The sequence below is a fragment of the Silurus aristotelis genome (genome assembly GCF_946808225.1).
Source record: "Silurus aristotelis genome assembly, chromosome: 29".
In the NCBI taxonomy this organism is placed as follows: domain Eukaryota; kingdom Metazoa; phylum Chordata; class Actinopteri; order Siluriformes; family Siluridae; genus Silurus; species Silurus aristotelis.
Window position 1 is genome coordinate 10,214,601 of NC_139602.1, and position 16,466 is coordinate 10,231,066.

Below are 16,466 nucleotides of genomic sequence, written 5' to 3' on the forward strand. Positions count from 1 at the left end.
AAACACCGCAATGAATTACTTATATTACTTATCGCTCAAAAATGTTATAATGCCTCAAATCAATGTCCGTTTGCTTTGTCAAAGACGAAGAAATAAATGAGTGTTGTCTGTGTATATACACAATATGGACAGGTTTGTGCACACCTGACTGCTATGTGCTTCTTTTTGAACAGCCCATTTAGTCCCCTTTTGCTGTAATTGTAACCGCCACTCTAATGGGAAGATGTTCCACTAGATTTAGGGAAGATTTGTCCGAGACTCATTAGGCCACCAGGGTGTTAGTAAAGTCAGGTACTAATGTAGGTGAGGAGGCCTGGGGTGCAGTCAGCATGAAAAACAGGGTTGGATGTCTAATGCAGGATATTCATGGAGCTGGTGTTGTGCACAGAGGCATTGCCATGCTGGAACAGGTTTGGGTCTCCCTAGTTCAAGTGAAAATTGAACGCTACCACATCCAAAGATGTCCTATACATTTGTGTGCTTCCAGACTTTGTATAAAATGTACAGGTAGTCCAAGACTTTCAAGGGAGGTGTGTGTGTGTGTGTGTGTGTGTGTGTGTGTGTGTGTGTGTGTGTGTGTGTGTATATTTACTTGTCAAGAAATACAACAAATCTCTCACTTTTCAAAAGGCATATATTTCAGCATACATTCATATGCAGTTTAGTCCTCATCAGTGTAGAAAGTCTTATGGTCCTGTAGAAGCACGCTGTTTAACAAGGTTGTACTACAGAAAAATGTGGAATTAAGGTTTATTTTATGTTCATAAATAGTTCAGTCTTTCTGTTTCACGTTTGCTGAAAGAGGGAATGATCGGAGATTTTGTATCCTTTTTTTTTTTTTTTTTTTTTTTTTTTTTTTTTTTTTTTGCTGTATGTGCGTGTGGAGATGAAAAGTGCTGGAGCCGTCCATGGTCCGACCGAACGACTCTAACTAACTAACAACTTTTAATCCTGCCTTCGTTTGCCTACTAACACCCCATTGGAAAAACACAATGTTTTTTCCCGTTTCCCTACAAAAAAGAGGAGAAACTCTTCAATATCATATATTTATATATTTATATAAATTTATATAAAAAGACCAACGCTGTACATTACGTGTGAGTGATAAAAAAAAAAAAAAAAAAAAGCAGCATAAAAATGGCCACCTCTATCTAAAATGCTGTTGTTTTTGACAAATATTATATGCATGTACACCTGGACCACATCTCAGTCTGTTAGAAATTCCCTCCGTCACTCAAATATCAAATATTAAAGCAGCATCGATAGTGGGGTGTGGTGGGGTGTGGTGGGCGGCTGGTTTTTAATCACGTCATCTCCTTCTAAAACCACCCTGAAGTTCACTAGTCCAACCGAACCTCCTTCCACGTTAATACCACTCCCGCTGGAGCTAGTCACATTACGTTAAAAAGGAAAAAAATCATTCCGATTGCAATAAGTTAGAAAACAATACAAAAATAAGAAAGTAACCACAAAAAAAAAAAATGGAGAGAAAAATACTCTCAAGTGGGACTTGAAAAAAAAACAACAACTCTGTTTGCCCCTAAATTTGTGTCCCATGTATGACATGTTCATAAATGGATGAATTGGTGAATATATCTCTCTCGCTAGTTTCCTTATTTCTTCTTCTTTTATTCTATTTGGAGTCAAAGAAGAAGGAGTTCAGCGAAGGGGATGGTTTTTGGAGGGGAGCATCACCGACAGGTGTGCATCTCTACCATCTTGCGGCACTGTTTGCACTTGACGTAGCAGCACCAGTGGAATTTGCAGCTGCACCTGTCCACCACCTCGACCTCTTGCGTGTGGAAGCCCCGCCCGCAGCACATGAGCTCGCACCCATCGATGGCTTTTGAGGTCTTGTTACAGTATCGGCCCACCGTTCCCAGCATGCCTGGCGTCTTCGGGTCGTGCTCGCAGAAGTCGGGGCTCGGGTCCAGGTAGACTAAATCTTCGTCCGTATGCGGCTTGAATTGCGAGTTGCGCGGAACCAGAGCTCTGGTGGTGCCCACCTTGCGCTGCTCCACCTCGGTGGCACCGTCAAACTTCTCCTTGATGACATTGCCGACCTTGCGGAAGGAGGGCATGGCTTTCCAGCAAGTCTTCACCTCGCACGAGCCTGAAACACCGTGGCACTTGCAATCCACTCGCATGTGGCTTAGAATCGCCTGGGGGAGAGGAGAGGAATGGGGTTTACTTTCAGTTGAGCATTCACTCCTTTATCTTTTACACAAAATCTTAAAATCTCTTTGATTCGAGGGACAATACATGGAGATAGTTACAATACAAATGACAATATGGAATGATATTTCAACTCTCATCCCAATCTTCCTTCGCCGTTGGTTCACAGTCATAATGTCTATTACCGACATTGTAGCACAATGACGCCAAATGATAATCCTTAACAAGAAATTCTCCAATGTTTCCGACTTCAAAGATTTGTTAATTGTGTTAGACACATAATCTAGAGATTTACCAGCTGCAGTTAGATCCCACTTCATAAGGATTTCTAACATTGGACTTTTTAGATAAAAAAACCTCTTAATCAATTCTCCAATTGACATTCAACATATGCTGTTTCTCCATCATTGAACATTTAAAGGCTCGGGCATGGAGGATATGGTGTCTCAGATGTTAAGCTAACTTATGAGTTGCTCAAGAGCTCCTGGTTCTACAACTTCAACTGACTAAAGAAAGGACTCCCAATCAAAATAATGTTTTAACGACTCATAATTACACTCTTTGTGTCACCCAAATGAGGATAGGTTCCCTTTTAAGTCTGGTTCCTCTCAAGGTTTCTTCCTCATACCATCTAAGGGAGTTTTTTCTTGCCACATTCACCTCAATTAGGAATAAATACACATAAATATAAATATAAGTAAATTTGTTTTTATAATTCCATAAAGCTGCTTTGAGACAATGTCCAATTGAATTGAATGAAAGTTGAGACACTTAACTGTAATAGGGCTTATGTATTAGAAGGATAGTGAGCTGGTTAATAAACTCTTTCCCTAACAATCTGTTAAAAACACTTTCCAGAACTCTAATTGTCACCAAAAAGTAAGGATTTCCCACGCTCAGATCAGACCTTGATGTCTTAAATTTTATCTTGAGCAGAGAAGCCGAATAACTTTTTAGTTCAGCTTATCAACATGATTCACACACTATAGAGTGTGTGAGAGAATTGCTAATAGTGGAATGGTGTCTAATTAAGTCTCTGTGGGCCTCACCTTCCTCCCAGCCTCATTATTATGAAGATTCATTAGGGCTCGGTTGGATGACTGGCCTTTGCTTCTTTCCCTGACGTCTACGAAGGACTGGGAGAAGGCGACTCCGTAGGCGATGTTGTCTGAGCATCCTGACCACTGGAACCCTAGAGAAAGAGATAGAGAGAAATGTAAAATCTTCCCTCCATGCTTTGTCAAGAGCGTTCATAGATCTTTTCTGCATCATGACAAGTCTTTTGTATTGAATTTGTAAAGGTATTACTTTACCCTGAGGGCTCACTCCATGCACGTTGCGGTCACAGCCACACTTCTCCAGCTCGCCGCTGCTGCATGCCCTGGTCACGGCGTATGCGACGCTGGCAGCAGAGATGGCATACACAAACGCCGCCTCCCTCGTGCCTGCCAACAACATACAAAGACCCGAGGTAAATATGGTGCTGCAAGAGTCAGTGGAAAAGTTTCTCTTCTGGTTTACTTGTGCTTGTGTACCTTGCGTGACCACTTTGCCGAACACGGGCATGGAGTCCAACGTGGAACAGTTCCACCGCCGGTTACGGAACTGGTACTGGCACTCGTCGATGGCAAGCTGAGCTCCCCGCCGTACGGCGTCCATCACCTCCACATTGCGCTTGCAGATTTGCACCTGCCTCTGGATGAGACCTCGAAGTTTCTCGCAGGTCTCTTCATCTGAGATGCTCCCCACAGAGGACAGCTTGGCCAAATACCTTCACGGAAAGGAATAGAAGTGAGTCGAGCTCAGAAAACCACAAACATTTAACAAAATGTTTAAAATAGAGATGGCACTGCCTAGATGCTTGGCTTCTTTATCGGGAAAATACTAGTAAAACATGGTGGACTTCACCTTTGGAGAGATAAAGAGCTAATTCATTCTAATCCTTTACCATATCTAACTTGAATAGATTTCAAAGAATTAATAAGTTTTCGTGTGGAAAAGAGAAAAGTGGTACTGTGCCGTCTTTATAGTTTGGTTGATAGTAAAATACACACCAATCAGGTATAACATTATGACCATCTGCCTTATATTGTGTTGGTCCCCTTTTGCTGCCAAAACAGTCATGACCCATCAATCATTAACAGGATGAACTTCTTTAGCAGTTTGAGCTACAGGAGCTTGTCTGTTGGATCAGACCACACTTCCTACGTGCATCAATGAGCCTCGGCCGCCCACAACCCTGTTGATGGTTCACAACTGTTCCTTCCTTGGAGCACTTTTGATAGATACTGACCACTTCAGGCCAGGAACAGCCCACAGTTGTCTAGACGTCACAATTTGGCCCCTTGTCAAACTCGCTCAAATCCTTACACTTGCCCATTTTTCCTGCTTCTAACATGTCAACTATGAGGACAAAATGTTCACTTGCTGCCTAATAAATATATCCAACCACTAACTGTGACCTTCTGAAGCAGAACATGATGTTCTCCCTTCAGAAACTAGGCTGAACGGCAGTTTTCTAACATGAAAACGACCCAAACACACTGCCAAGGTAACAACTGCCTTGTTGAGGAAGCTAAAGGTGATGGAGTCACCAAGTTTGTCTCCAGACCTAAAGCTGAAGGTGGTGAAGCACCATGTGTCCAACATCCATCAGCTCCATGATGTCATTATGGAAGAGGATCAGAGCAACAACCTGTGCAGCTCTGGTGCATTCCATACCCAGGAGAATTTAAGCAGTGTTACATAACAATGGTGCTCACAAAATATTGAACACAGTTTTGACATGTTCACTGAGGGTGTACTCACTTTAGTTGCCAGTTTTTAAACCAAAAATGGCTGGATGTTGTTATTTTTATGACATCTGTACTGCTGTACAAGCTGCACATTGACTGCTCTGAAATATATCCTATTTTCATTTATATCGTATTGTCCCTTCAGAAGATATAATAAAACGGTTGCTGAAATGTTAGGGGTGTACTCACTTTTGTGGGATACTGTATATAAATATTTATAAACATTCAGCTAATTTTTTATAGAGTGAAATCTGTGAAAATGTGGCCTAAATTACACAAAATTCAAACCCAACATTCTTAATTTCTTTGCTTCTGGCAAGCTCAAAAATGTGAACTTATTAGATATGTTGCAAATGAATTTTAATATGGCATTTAATATTTTTTTAGCCTCCATAGCAGAATTCTGCCCCAACATTCTAATGATTCTTGAAGAGTTCCCATTAACAAACAGATACATTTTAGTTCTTAAAGAAACCCCTCCGAAATACCACGCAGATCATCTCTGCACCATTCCGCAGGTTCAGCGACCCGTCATAGCGGTCTGTTTGTTTTAAGCATCTGGTAAACGCAAACAGCATAAACGTAAACAGAGTGGAACTGCCGAGAAGTTCTTGGAGAGCTTATTGTCAAGTTCGAAAGGGGGAACTCCGACAGGGCAGCTGACTGCAGAGTTATCTCTTGCTCTCGGTGCAGGGGCAGACAGGTCAGGGACACGGTGACATGTTGAGGGGGTGGATAAAGGAGGGAGACGCTTGTGGCATTGTTCCGACTCACGCTGGTTTCTCTTCCAGGTCTCTCTCTTAAGAGCACCTTATAAAAATAGGTCGTTTCACAAGCTCGTCAAAAACACACTTAGGACTCCCCGTCCAAACAAGTGTCTTCTCCAGGAACGTTAATGGCAGTGAGTGGAGATGTCTGGGTAAAAACAAATCGTTTGAGAAAATGGGGAGGGGGGTTGTAAACTGATAAAAGCGGTTTAATGGACAGATTGAGCTGTAATGCAGTGTGCCATTTCCCTTCGTAAATTTCATTGGATTTTGTCAAAATGGTGGACTCTATGATTTCTGTACTGTTTGATATTTTTGTTCTTGCCCTTCTTGATATTCGGGCACTGATGCGAGTTACCTCCTCGTTTTTTCACCACCAGTAAGAGCCACCATGCCAAATCTGAGCTGTTGACAAGATCTAATTTTGTAGGCCAGGGATGGGAAAGACACCTTCCTGTCTCTGAAGCACTCATATCACTGCTCGTCTCACCTGATAACCTCCTTTTCAACATCCTCATCCTCTATCTCATCCCCATTTAGGCAAGTGGGGTGACATCACCGACCAAACCAGACCAGACCGGAACTGTCTTTACTGACCTTGTTGGACTTTCTGCTGGTTAAACAGTGTAGCGTAGAATATTCATGTATACTCTTGAAATGTATTTTTTCTTCTTTCTTTACCTCAGCATCTAACGTTTACCACTGAAAAGCTTCAGCAGTGTTGGTCTGCATTCCCTCTGCCTGCATGCAATTTTAATTACAAAAAAAAAAAGACGGAAGAAATCAAAGCTGAGAATATTGGTACCAGCTGCTCGTATGATGCGAGAGTTCATAACAAAAAATCTCTCAGAAGCAAAACACCTGATAAACGACACGCAAAAGGGTTTTTGTTTCGTGTGGGAACAGTTTGGTCAGACCTTGGAGTGGTGGAGGGATGGAATTGTTGTTTGTGGTGCTTTATGTTTTATCTTTTGCTTCCTCTTCCCCCCTTGCCCATCGCTTTCCGAACACGTACACGTAACCTTCGCTGAGGTTAACAAAACATAGAGATTAAGACTGTGGGATATGGAGTGAGAACCAGAGTGCTTATTTTGACGCCATCAAAAGAGGGTTAGTTTGTGTTGGAAGTGTTAACTTAGTGGTTTTGACTTTTGGTAAGAAGGTCGTGAGTTTAAATCCCAGCAACAAGCTGCCACTGCTGGGCTCTTGAGCCAGCCTTTGACCCATAACCCTTACTGGTTAAGAAACTTAAGCCAGGTGCACACTGTGTGGTTTTGGCTATGATTTGGTCGTCTGAGAAAAATTTTGTAAATCCTTCAATATTTCTGTAGTCTGAGTCTAAAACCAGCAGTCATAATCGCTGGTTTGACATGTTGACCGACAGCCAATAAATGGGCGTAAATCTATAAATCTTTTTATTTTTTTAAATGTGTCAGGTGGGCAGTACAGCAAAAAGTGAAATGTATCGAGCTTTTGAGGGAAAAGGAGTGGTTGTATGACATTTTATTATAAGGGCATGTCAATAACCAAACGAACGCTACAGATTGTTTGTGTTTGCTGCTAGCTACCTTTAGCGACGCAACGCCGGTCTGAACGCATCACAGATTGATAACAAAACTTTTTCTTGTATCCCTGACTTTTTGACTGTCGTACAGTCTGACGTCATGATGAGTGAGACCCTACAGTGTGACATGGGGATCGTGTTCGTACAGTTTACAGACAAGCAACAGTCACAAAGGAATATTAAAAATGACATGATTACAATAAGAGAGCATCTTCCGAATACCATAAATGCAACTGTGTTGAATTATCCTGCTTTGGCCCCTGCCTTCCCCAGGAGACAACATTTAAGGCATTTGGCATCACCCTTATCCAGGGCGATTTACATTTTTATCTCATTCAGACAACTGAGCAGCTACGAGGTTATGAGCTTTGTTCAGGGGCCCAAATGTGGCTGGGATTTGAACTCATGACCTTCGGATTCTAAGTCCAATGCCTTACCGCATCTGAGACTATATATGCGACAACAAGATCAGATTTGACACACATTGCTAGATGATCACTAATCATACATATTCACTAGATGTTTTTTTTTTAACAACTCTCCAAGCTAGCACTATTTGCAAATCCTTCCTTCGAGGAAAAAAAAAAATCTGTGTAACCAGATCTAAACAGATTACTTGCCAGATAAAGAGGCTCGCAACGAATCAAGAGGAAAGCGAGGCCCCCATGTCGCTTGTGTTTACACCAATATTTGCTATTTACATATTTCTCGGCTGTGCGTCGCAGCCTTTCCCATGACAGCGTGTTGAATGCCGTGTTTATCCGGAGCCGTTTCGCAATACGTCTGCGAGATTTCTGTTTCGACCCTTCAACTATTTTTCTTTCTCGCACCATTCCTTTCACAATAGTCGTTCAAGGGGTGAATCGTCAAAAACAACCCAGGTGCCACGGTTTGATGAGGGCTGAGAAGAGAACAACGGCTTTTGTACGACCGCGGTCGCAAGTCGGTGCTCTTGTAATGACATAATTACCAGTCATTATGTTGTAAAAGAACATACACACACGCATACAGGTATTTCTGGATTATTAGCATGAAACAGGTCTGATGTCTCACTCAGACACCCCTGATGGGTCAGATCTGAGGCACCACACGCTTGCGTCATGTGACTCTCCAATATTATCCTGGTGAAAATTTTTAATGTGTTTAGAATTCAGGCAGGTCACACATACTGCTCAATCATTAACGTTTCCGACACGGAAGTTGACATGAACAGGACCCAAAAACAGGATCCCATCACTACAGCGCTTGTTTGAACTCTAGAGGGCAGTCTTTTCTTAGTTTCTCCCTCAAGTTTTGATTGGACAGCACTGGACAATTTTCGACAGTGTTTTTTTTTTTTTTTTTTTCCATCATTGAAGACATTTCGGAGGGAAAAAATTAGAAAACGAATTAATGACAGTATTTCTAAGTCAAACGATTCACCATTTTGTTCCTATACATAATATGGTAATGATATTTTCACGATATACATGAACCGGAATCCACTCATTAAATACAATGGAAATGGATTGAGCTCGAGCGTTGTGGTATTACGATGAAGCGCAAAAAAAGAGCAAGAAAGACGTCTTCAGGAATATCATCTACCTAGACAGAAAGCATTCAGGCCCGTGCAGGTGCCAATTTTTTATTCGGATTTATTCAAGCAAAATATCAATTTACCTTCTCCTGGTTAACGAGCATATAAAAATCTACATACATCACGGCTCGAACCTGCAGCGTTCAGCAGACGACCTCGGTAGTACTGATGCAAAATCACTACTGCGAGTTAGAAAAACAATCTTTTTCGTGGGGACCGGGTCTCATTCCTGAAGCTCAGCTGGCCTTCTCCGACGTTCTGCTTGATAAAAACGCAGATCCCGACGCACGACGACAGATTGAAGAGAAGCCCCGGACGAACGTGGAGAGAAATTACAATGATTTCTCGGAGGAGGAGGATTATTTTTAACCCAAACGGTTTATTCGTGGGTGGAAATTAAATATGAAGGTGTGTAGGAATCAGTTAGAAGGTGAGAAAATGTTGGAGGTGTTTCTTACAAAGTATTGGCTATATATACTGTACTGGAGCTTCTTGGAATAAAATCAAGGGATTAGTTAGAAGTGGTAGCTCCGAGGATAAATGTTGGACTTCTGTGTGGAAGGTGGTGAGTTCAAATCCCAGCACCACCAAACTGCCACTGCTGGGCCCTTAAACAAGGCTCTTGGCCCTCAACTGCTCTGTGAATTTTATAAGTAAGAGTGTCTGGTGAATGTCGAAAAAAAGTAAATATGTGTTTAACAGGATCACCTGCTGAAAGGACCATGTACAGGAGCCCACGGCTTCTCTGACCTGCTGCTCACCGCGGTTATTTGTGTTAGCAGAGCTGGGCGCCAGGATATATTTTGCATTAGCGGTTTTCTTCTCGTGTTGCTCACGAGCTGTGGACTATTTATTGAACCTTTGTTCTTTCCATCGCAGGTGGCGTGACACAGAGATGGTCGCTCGAGCGTGACTCTGTGCTCACCGACCAAGATCATGAGCAAACAAATCGGAAACAGCTAAAGGCCTTTCTTAGGAAGAAAAAAACAAAAAACTCTTTTTTATAAATAATGTTATAATTCTTTCTGAACTGAGATTTGTTCAGCCATGAGATGCTTAAAATAAGAGAAAAAGCAGCAAAAGGTGCATTTCTGGGCGTTTCTACCTGATAAATTAATTTGAACGCTCTCTGGAATACATATGCCCCCCCCTTCAGGAATGTGTCTGAGCAGCTTGTGGGTTCATCATACGATAGAAGAAGTTTCATCATCGTGTCTTTCTCGTGGTTTTTCCGTACTGAAATAAGTGACAACCTACTTACGCCTTTCAGAAGAAAATACATTTAAGTAGCGATTTTATTAAGGACTTAAATATCTGGGGCAGTACAGTAGAAAAAGGGTACTAATATTTACATTTTGCATCTTTAGTACCCAAAAAATGTCTCTACTGTAAAGCTTTTTCAAAGCAATAACCTAGAAATTATGAAGTCTACAATTACCGCGTTAATCAGGTTTTAACGCGAATTCATTTTAACGGCAGCGCGCATATCAATATAAAAGAGGTGAATTTAAAACCTTCAATGCAACACACATTTATTCACAACGTCCTTTTTTTTTAATTCAAATATAAACAAGAAAAAAACTCCACTGAAAAAAATGTGTAATCACTAAACATTTGTTTTACTGATGCGCCAATTAAAACCGTCCGTGTGGAAACAAAAATTTCCATTTGGTGTCCTGATGATTGGCATCATTTAAAACTCCAGAATTACTTTAAAACATTTACAAGAAGATTTTGTCTTCATGCTCCATGTTGAGTTTGGTTTCACTAATAATAAACATACATTTACATAAAGCATTTTTGTTATGTTGATTAGAGTATAAAAAACAAGAGCGGATAAAAATGTGCGATTAAGTTGCGATGCATCACGAGTTAACGAGTGCCAATCGTGCGATTAATCGCGAATTTAGAGAGAATTTAGAGAAAATAAAGTTTTGAACGGTAAACGGTAAGATCGTCACCATGGTGACAAACAAATTTACTTCTTACACTCTGAGTGTACCATTAATCCTCAATAATGTTGTGGTTCTTCCCCAAACTGTTACCTCAAACTTGAAGACACACAATTATACATTACAATTGTCATTGGTTGTGGTACCATGAAATTTTCTCTGTTCCAGCATGACAATACCCCTGTGCACAAAGCCAGCTCCATAAACATCTGCTTTACATGGGTTGGAGTGGAAGATCTCCTTCTATAGAGCTCTGACCTCAACCCTATTGAACATGATGAATGTGAACGCTGACTGCAGCCCAAACCTTCTCATCTCACCTACATCAGTACCTGACTTTACTAACACCCTTGTGTCTGAATGAGCACAAATCTCCACAAAATCTAGTGGAACATCTTCCCCCAAGAATGGAGATCACTATACATTATAACAGCAAATGGGGAAAAAAATGGGGTATGTTATATACTCAGAAGCACAATGTTCAGTGAGGTGTTCACAAACCTTTGTCTGTATAATATATATATTTATATCAATATATACTATTTAACACTTTACTCTGTCCTTTACACCGTTGTGTTTTTGCAGCCAAACAGGAATGCAGTGTATTTCTATGAATGAATGATTAATCCCATTATCCCGGCATCTCTGCGTGAATGACTGAGCTCATTAAATTGATGCTGCTTTATTAATGATTAATCCCATTAAAATCAAGCCATGTACAGGTGCACTAAAGCGGCACTGATGGACAAACGCTTTTAGCTTCTTTAATAAGTGTATTCGATAAAGCGAACACGTTGGCACGCCGCTCCGTTATCTCGCTTTGGATCGATTTGAAATAATCCTTATTTTTTGAAGGTGATGTGTAAATACGTTACTTTGATAGGACTTTAGTCAAATTCTAAACAAAGACTCAAAGTCACATGACGAGCAAAAGGACTCATTTTATATCATATTGTGGTGTATTCCAGTGAATTATCAAATATCAACTTGTTGTTGATGACAAAAATAATTATAAATATTATTTATTGGCAAGTTTGCTGTCAAGTTGTTTATGTAATCATTTAGAGGATTATGATCTGGATTCTCTAAGTAATCCAACAGAGGATTATAATAATCTGGATTCTATAAATGATCAACTAGAGGAACATAATCTTAAATCTCTGCATAGTCATCACAGGAATATATTAATCTTGATTTTCTAAATAATCAGTTAGAGAAAAAAGAATAATTTGTATTCTCTAAATAGTCTGTCAGAGGATTATAATAATCTGAATTCATTAAATAATCCATTACAGGGATATAATCCAGAATCTCTAAATAATCCCTCAGAGAAACATAATAATCTGGATTCTGTAAATAATCCATCAGTGGAATATAATCTGTTTTATTTAATAATATCAGAAAAACACAATAATCTAGATTCTGTAAATAATCCAGAGAAATGTCAGAATCTGGATTTGTGAAATAATCCATCAAAGGAATTAAATAATCTGAATTCTTTAAATAATTAATTAGGGGAATATAATAATCTGGATTTTTTTTTTATAAATAGTCAATCAGAGGAATGTAACAATCTAGACTAATTAAATAATCAATTCGAGGGAAATAATCTAGATGATCTGAATTATCCATCAGAGAAAAACAATCTGGATTTTTTTAAATAATCATCAGAGCAATTTAATCTGGATTCTCTGATTGACAGTTTCATTACTGCTTTTACACACATGACGTCTATTTTCTTTCTCTTACCGGGACACTTTTTTTTTTTTATCAATAAATCAAATGCGAAAGAAAGAAGGGAAAAAAAAAGAAGAAACGTCCTCGTGTATAGACGTGAATAATCATTTCCCTACAGCTCACTCTCGCTTTTCAGCAATCCGGATTATTCAGAGCATGTCATTCAAGTAAACGAAGCATGCGCAAATCAATAAACATCGTTATTCGGTTTGGGATCAGAGTTTTGAGTTGAGAACAGGTTTTTTTTTCTTTTGACTGTTTACATACGTGATTCGTATTCTTTGAAACTCAAAACTGCATTGAGAACTGACAGCTCTCTAAGCAGCTTTTATCTCTTTCATTCAAGATCCACCACAGTTTGCTCTACAGCTGAAGGCAAACTTGCAGCCAGGGCTCATGCTCGCCATATTGCGCGCACACACACACAGACACACGCACGCACGCACACGCGGCTTTTTTCTTCTTCTTTCTTTCCTTCTTTAATATTTGTAGGCTTTGCCAAGCGTGATGTGAAGCTGCCTGCTCCTACCTGCTCCTCGGGGCTCCCGTTCAAATTGTTCTGTCAAAATAATCATATTTCTGTAGACAGGTAGGTTTTTTTTTTGGGGGACTTATCCTCTCATGTTCTGCAAGCCTGTGCATGTCTGAGAGCTTCTCCTGTCACCACGCCTAAAGCTTAGGTCGTCCAAAAACACGGGCGAAGAAAAAAAAGAAGAAAAAAAAAAAAAAAACGACTGACGGGCACGAAGGAGGCTCGAGGGGGAAAATTTGCGCAGATGAATATCAATCAGCCGCTTCTGAAAACCTGTTCCAGTGTCGTCTCACCTGCGAGCTTCCAAAAGCTTCTAAGATCTTGTCCACATTCTGCAAAACAGCTTCACGATCAGGAACTTTCACTCGCTTTAATATTCTGGAAGAAACCTCTACATGTTTGTTCAGCTACAAATCTAAATTTTACACACCTCTCATCAGCAGGGTTCCAAACCAGGAAACCTCCTAGATATACCAAGAGCTCACTTAGGAACCATGATTTCACTATCAAGCTTTAGAGAAGATCTGTGCAGGGGTTTTTCAGGAAGCATGCAGTAGCTGACATTTTTGGAAAACCTTTTGATAATCCAATGTTCATGAAGAACAATTATGAGCCCAGAGGTTTTTTTGTATGACGTGGAACTCGTTAGATATGATGATTAGTATATCATGAGTGAGTGAAGATATTTAATGTGTTCTTGCATTTCTTGTCGAAATTACAGCTCTTTAAATGATCATCTGTACTTGAAGAACTATTACAGCTGAAGATGAACCCATTTGAAACAGAAACTCCCAGAAAAGATCATACAGGTTGAAGGTGCGTTATTAAAACAGAAGGTTTCTAGAATATCTTTCATGGTTTTGCCTGGAACCTTTACAGGCCCTTTATGGAGCTCAGTGATGCTTAAACGGTTCCTTAAAGAACCCTCAAACATGGTGGAGTGATTTCCTGGGATCTGTTTACGATTGAAATTACAGGGGTCCTTTAAGGACCTACTGGTACTTCATGCAACTGAATCCTGATGTCTTTGAACATATTCTCTCCTGTATGTGATGTACATAAACTGTCCAAACTCTCAAGGTGACCTGAAGGTTTTATATATGTTCTCAGGACTTTTTAAATCAGAGAATCTTTTCACAACCTGGTGCATGAGCAGGTTCTTGAAGAACCCTATATTGACCCCCCCCCCCCTTTTAGCTTCTTCTGAGGTTTCTCATTAAAACTATAGGGTTCTAATTTTTTTCAAGAACATTGTCTTGAACTTTGGGTTGAACCAATAAAAAACTACTTACAGGAACTTTTAGTTTTAGATACATTTTTATAAAAGAGGAGATATTTTAGAAGAATGTTCAAAGGTTTGTTTTGGTGGAGACGTAATTTAAAAAAGTTCACGACTTTGAAGAACCCTCCTTTTAATAAATGAACAAGCACACAAAAAAAATAATGCAGCATGCTTTACGACTGAGAAACAAAGACCAAATTTTTAAAGGGTTTCTTCTGGAAATTTGAGGGAACATGTTGCTGACCCCATTTTCTCCACTAAGAACCCTTCCAATATCACCTTCTATTTAAATCATAAAACAAAAAACATGTCCGGAAAACATCTTTGCATGAGCTTGACAGCGTTTCACGAGACCTCTATACGGTCTGTTATTTCTATAAGAGCTGCAGGTGCTTAGGCATGAAAGGTTCCTCGGGTGGTTCTTTGGGTGGGTTTGTGCTTTGAGAGTTTCTTCTAAGAACCAAGTCTTGTTAAAGTACTTCAGGACGCAGCCTGGATCCTGACAGTTCCTTGTTTATAAAAAATTGTTGGTCATGTGACCAGAAACCTGGTGCTTTAGGTTTGCAAACAAATAAATAAACAAACAGAGTTATTAATGAATGTAGCAGTGCATGCACAGGTTCACGTCTTTATCTATCTATCTATCTATCTATCTATCTATCTATCTATCTATCTATCTATCTATCTATCTATCTATCTATCTATCTACTGTATCTACTGTATCTAAGTACTAAAGAAATAGATTCCAAGTTGAATGGCAAGTGTACTTTGATTCTGAGGAAACATCACACCACTGCAACTCCAGGTGAAAGTTTGCTGGAGAATGCGCGCGTCCTGGGCGCGTGCAGGAACAGACACACTCCCCTGATCTGATCGGATTTATCAGCTGGTGCACTGAGATGCAATGCACGGGGAGAATAAAACAAGAAAGAAAGAAAACGGAAGAGAGGAAACGTGAGAAAAACGTGTTTCACTTACAGCCAGTTGCTGGCGTTGGCGGAGAGGAGCGCCAGGAAGAGCATCAGCAGAGACCTGAACAAGCAGCCCGAGCTCATCTTCAAACTTAGATCAGAATCCACACGATGGAGGGGAAGCGTGCGCGCGTAGTATTCTTTTTTTTATTAGTAGTAGTAATAATAATTATTATAATTATGATATCTTTCGGAGCAAATCCCACTTTCAGAGATTAATCCGTACACGGGTATCCCAGGCGGAGGAGCGCGCGCGCCTCGGTACCTCCTCATACACCGCTCAAACTTGTCAAGTCCTCGTATGCCTTCTTTCTTTTCTTTTTTTCCCCCTCCTTCTTTCTTTATTGCTTGCTTTCTTTCTTTGCAATATGCGGTCCAGGTTTTTATTCGTCTTGCCCTCTGTGAACGCGCAGAGCCTCCCTTCTCTTTCACGAGACTCCTGTCTGCAGAGCGCGCGCTGTCAAAGAATCAGACGCAGTGACGCGCCGCCGCTCTGAGCGCCGAATTTAGTCGCTCCTGAAGGATTTCGGAGGGGCGGTGCGACGTGTGTGTGTGTGTGTGTGTGTGTGTGTGTGTGTGGGGAGATAGAGGCGGGTTCTACAGCGCGTTGTGTATGATTTATTCGCACCAGGTTACTATGTTTGGTCTAACTTTCCTCTTCTGGCTTAAAAAAAAAAAAAATAATAATAATAATATTGACAAGTATTATTTTTATTATTAGTATTGGTAGTAATACGAGTTTCAGGAAGTTGTGTGAAGGGGGTTTTACCAAAAAATGCCAACTATTATTATTATTAATATTATTATTATTATTATTATTATTATTATTATTATTATTATTATTATTACTACTACTACTATTATTATTATTATTATTATTATTATTACTATTATTATTATTATTATTATTATTATTATCTACATTAAATTAGTAGTAAAAGCTCATTAAACAGTATTTATTATTTTATTGATATTATTTATCATGTCACCTTAAGATCAATTAATAATAGTATTAATCAGTTGAATAATTTTATATGATAGTAACAAGAATTAAAAAATAAACCTTTTATTATTAATAATAATATTGCTATCATCATTATCAACGATATCATTAA

General features: G+C 39.8%; 1 protein-coding gene across 2 annotated transcripts; it reads right to left on the minus strand.

Annotated features, from left to right (window-relative positions):
- Nucleotides 1-616: 616 nt before the first annotated feature.
- Nucleotides 617-15,867, minus strand: wnt4 (wingless-type MMTV integration site family, member 4). 2 transcript variants are annotated; one of them, XM_083535371.1, is made up of 5 exons: nt 15,359-15,859; nt 3,711-3,946; nt 3,489-3,620; nt 3,225-3,367; nt 617-2,162 (listed from the first exon to the last, which is right to left on the minus strand). In XM_083535371.1, the coding sequence occupies exons 1-5, from the start codon at nt 15,433-15,435 to the stop codon at nt 1,692-1,694; spliced, it is 1,059 nt and encodes a 352-aa protein (XP_083391497.1). In that variant the 5' UTR covers nt 15,436-15,859; the 3' UTR covers nt 617-1,691. The 2 variants fall into 2 exon arrangements, with proteins under 2 accessions (XP_083391497.1, XP_083391496.1); XM_083535370.1 differs by having other exon boundaries at nt 3,489-3,946; nt 15,359-15,867.
- Nucleotides 15,868-16,466: the final 599 nt, after the last annotated feature.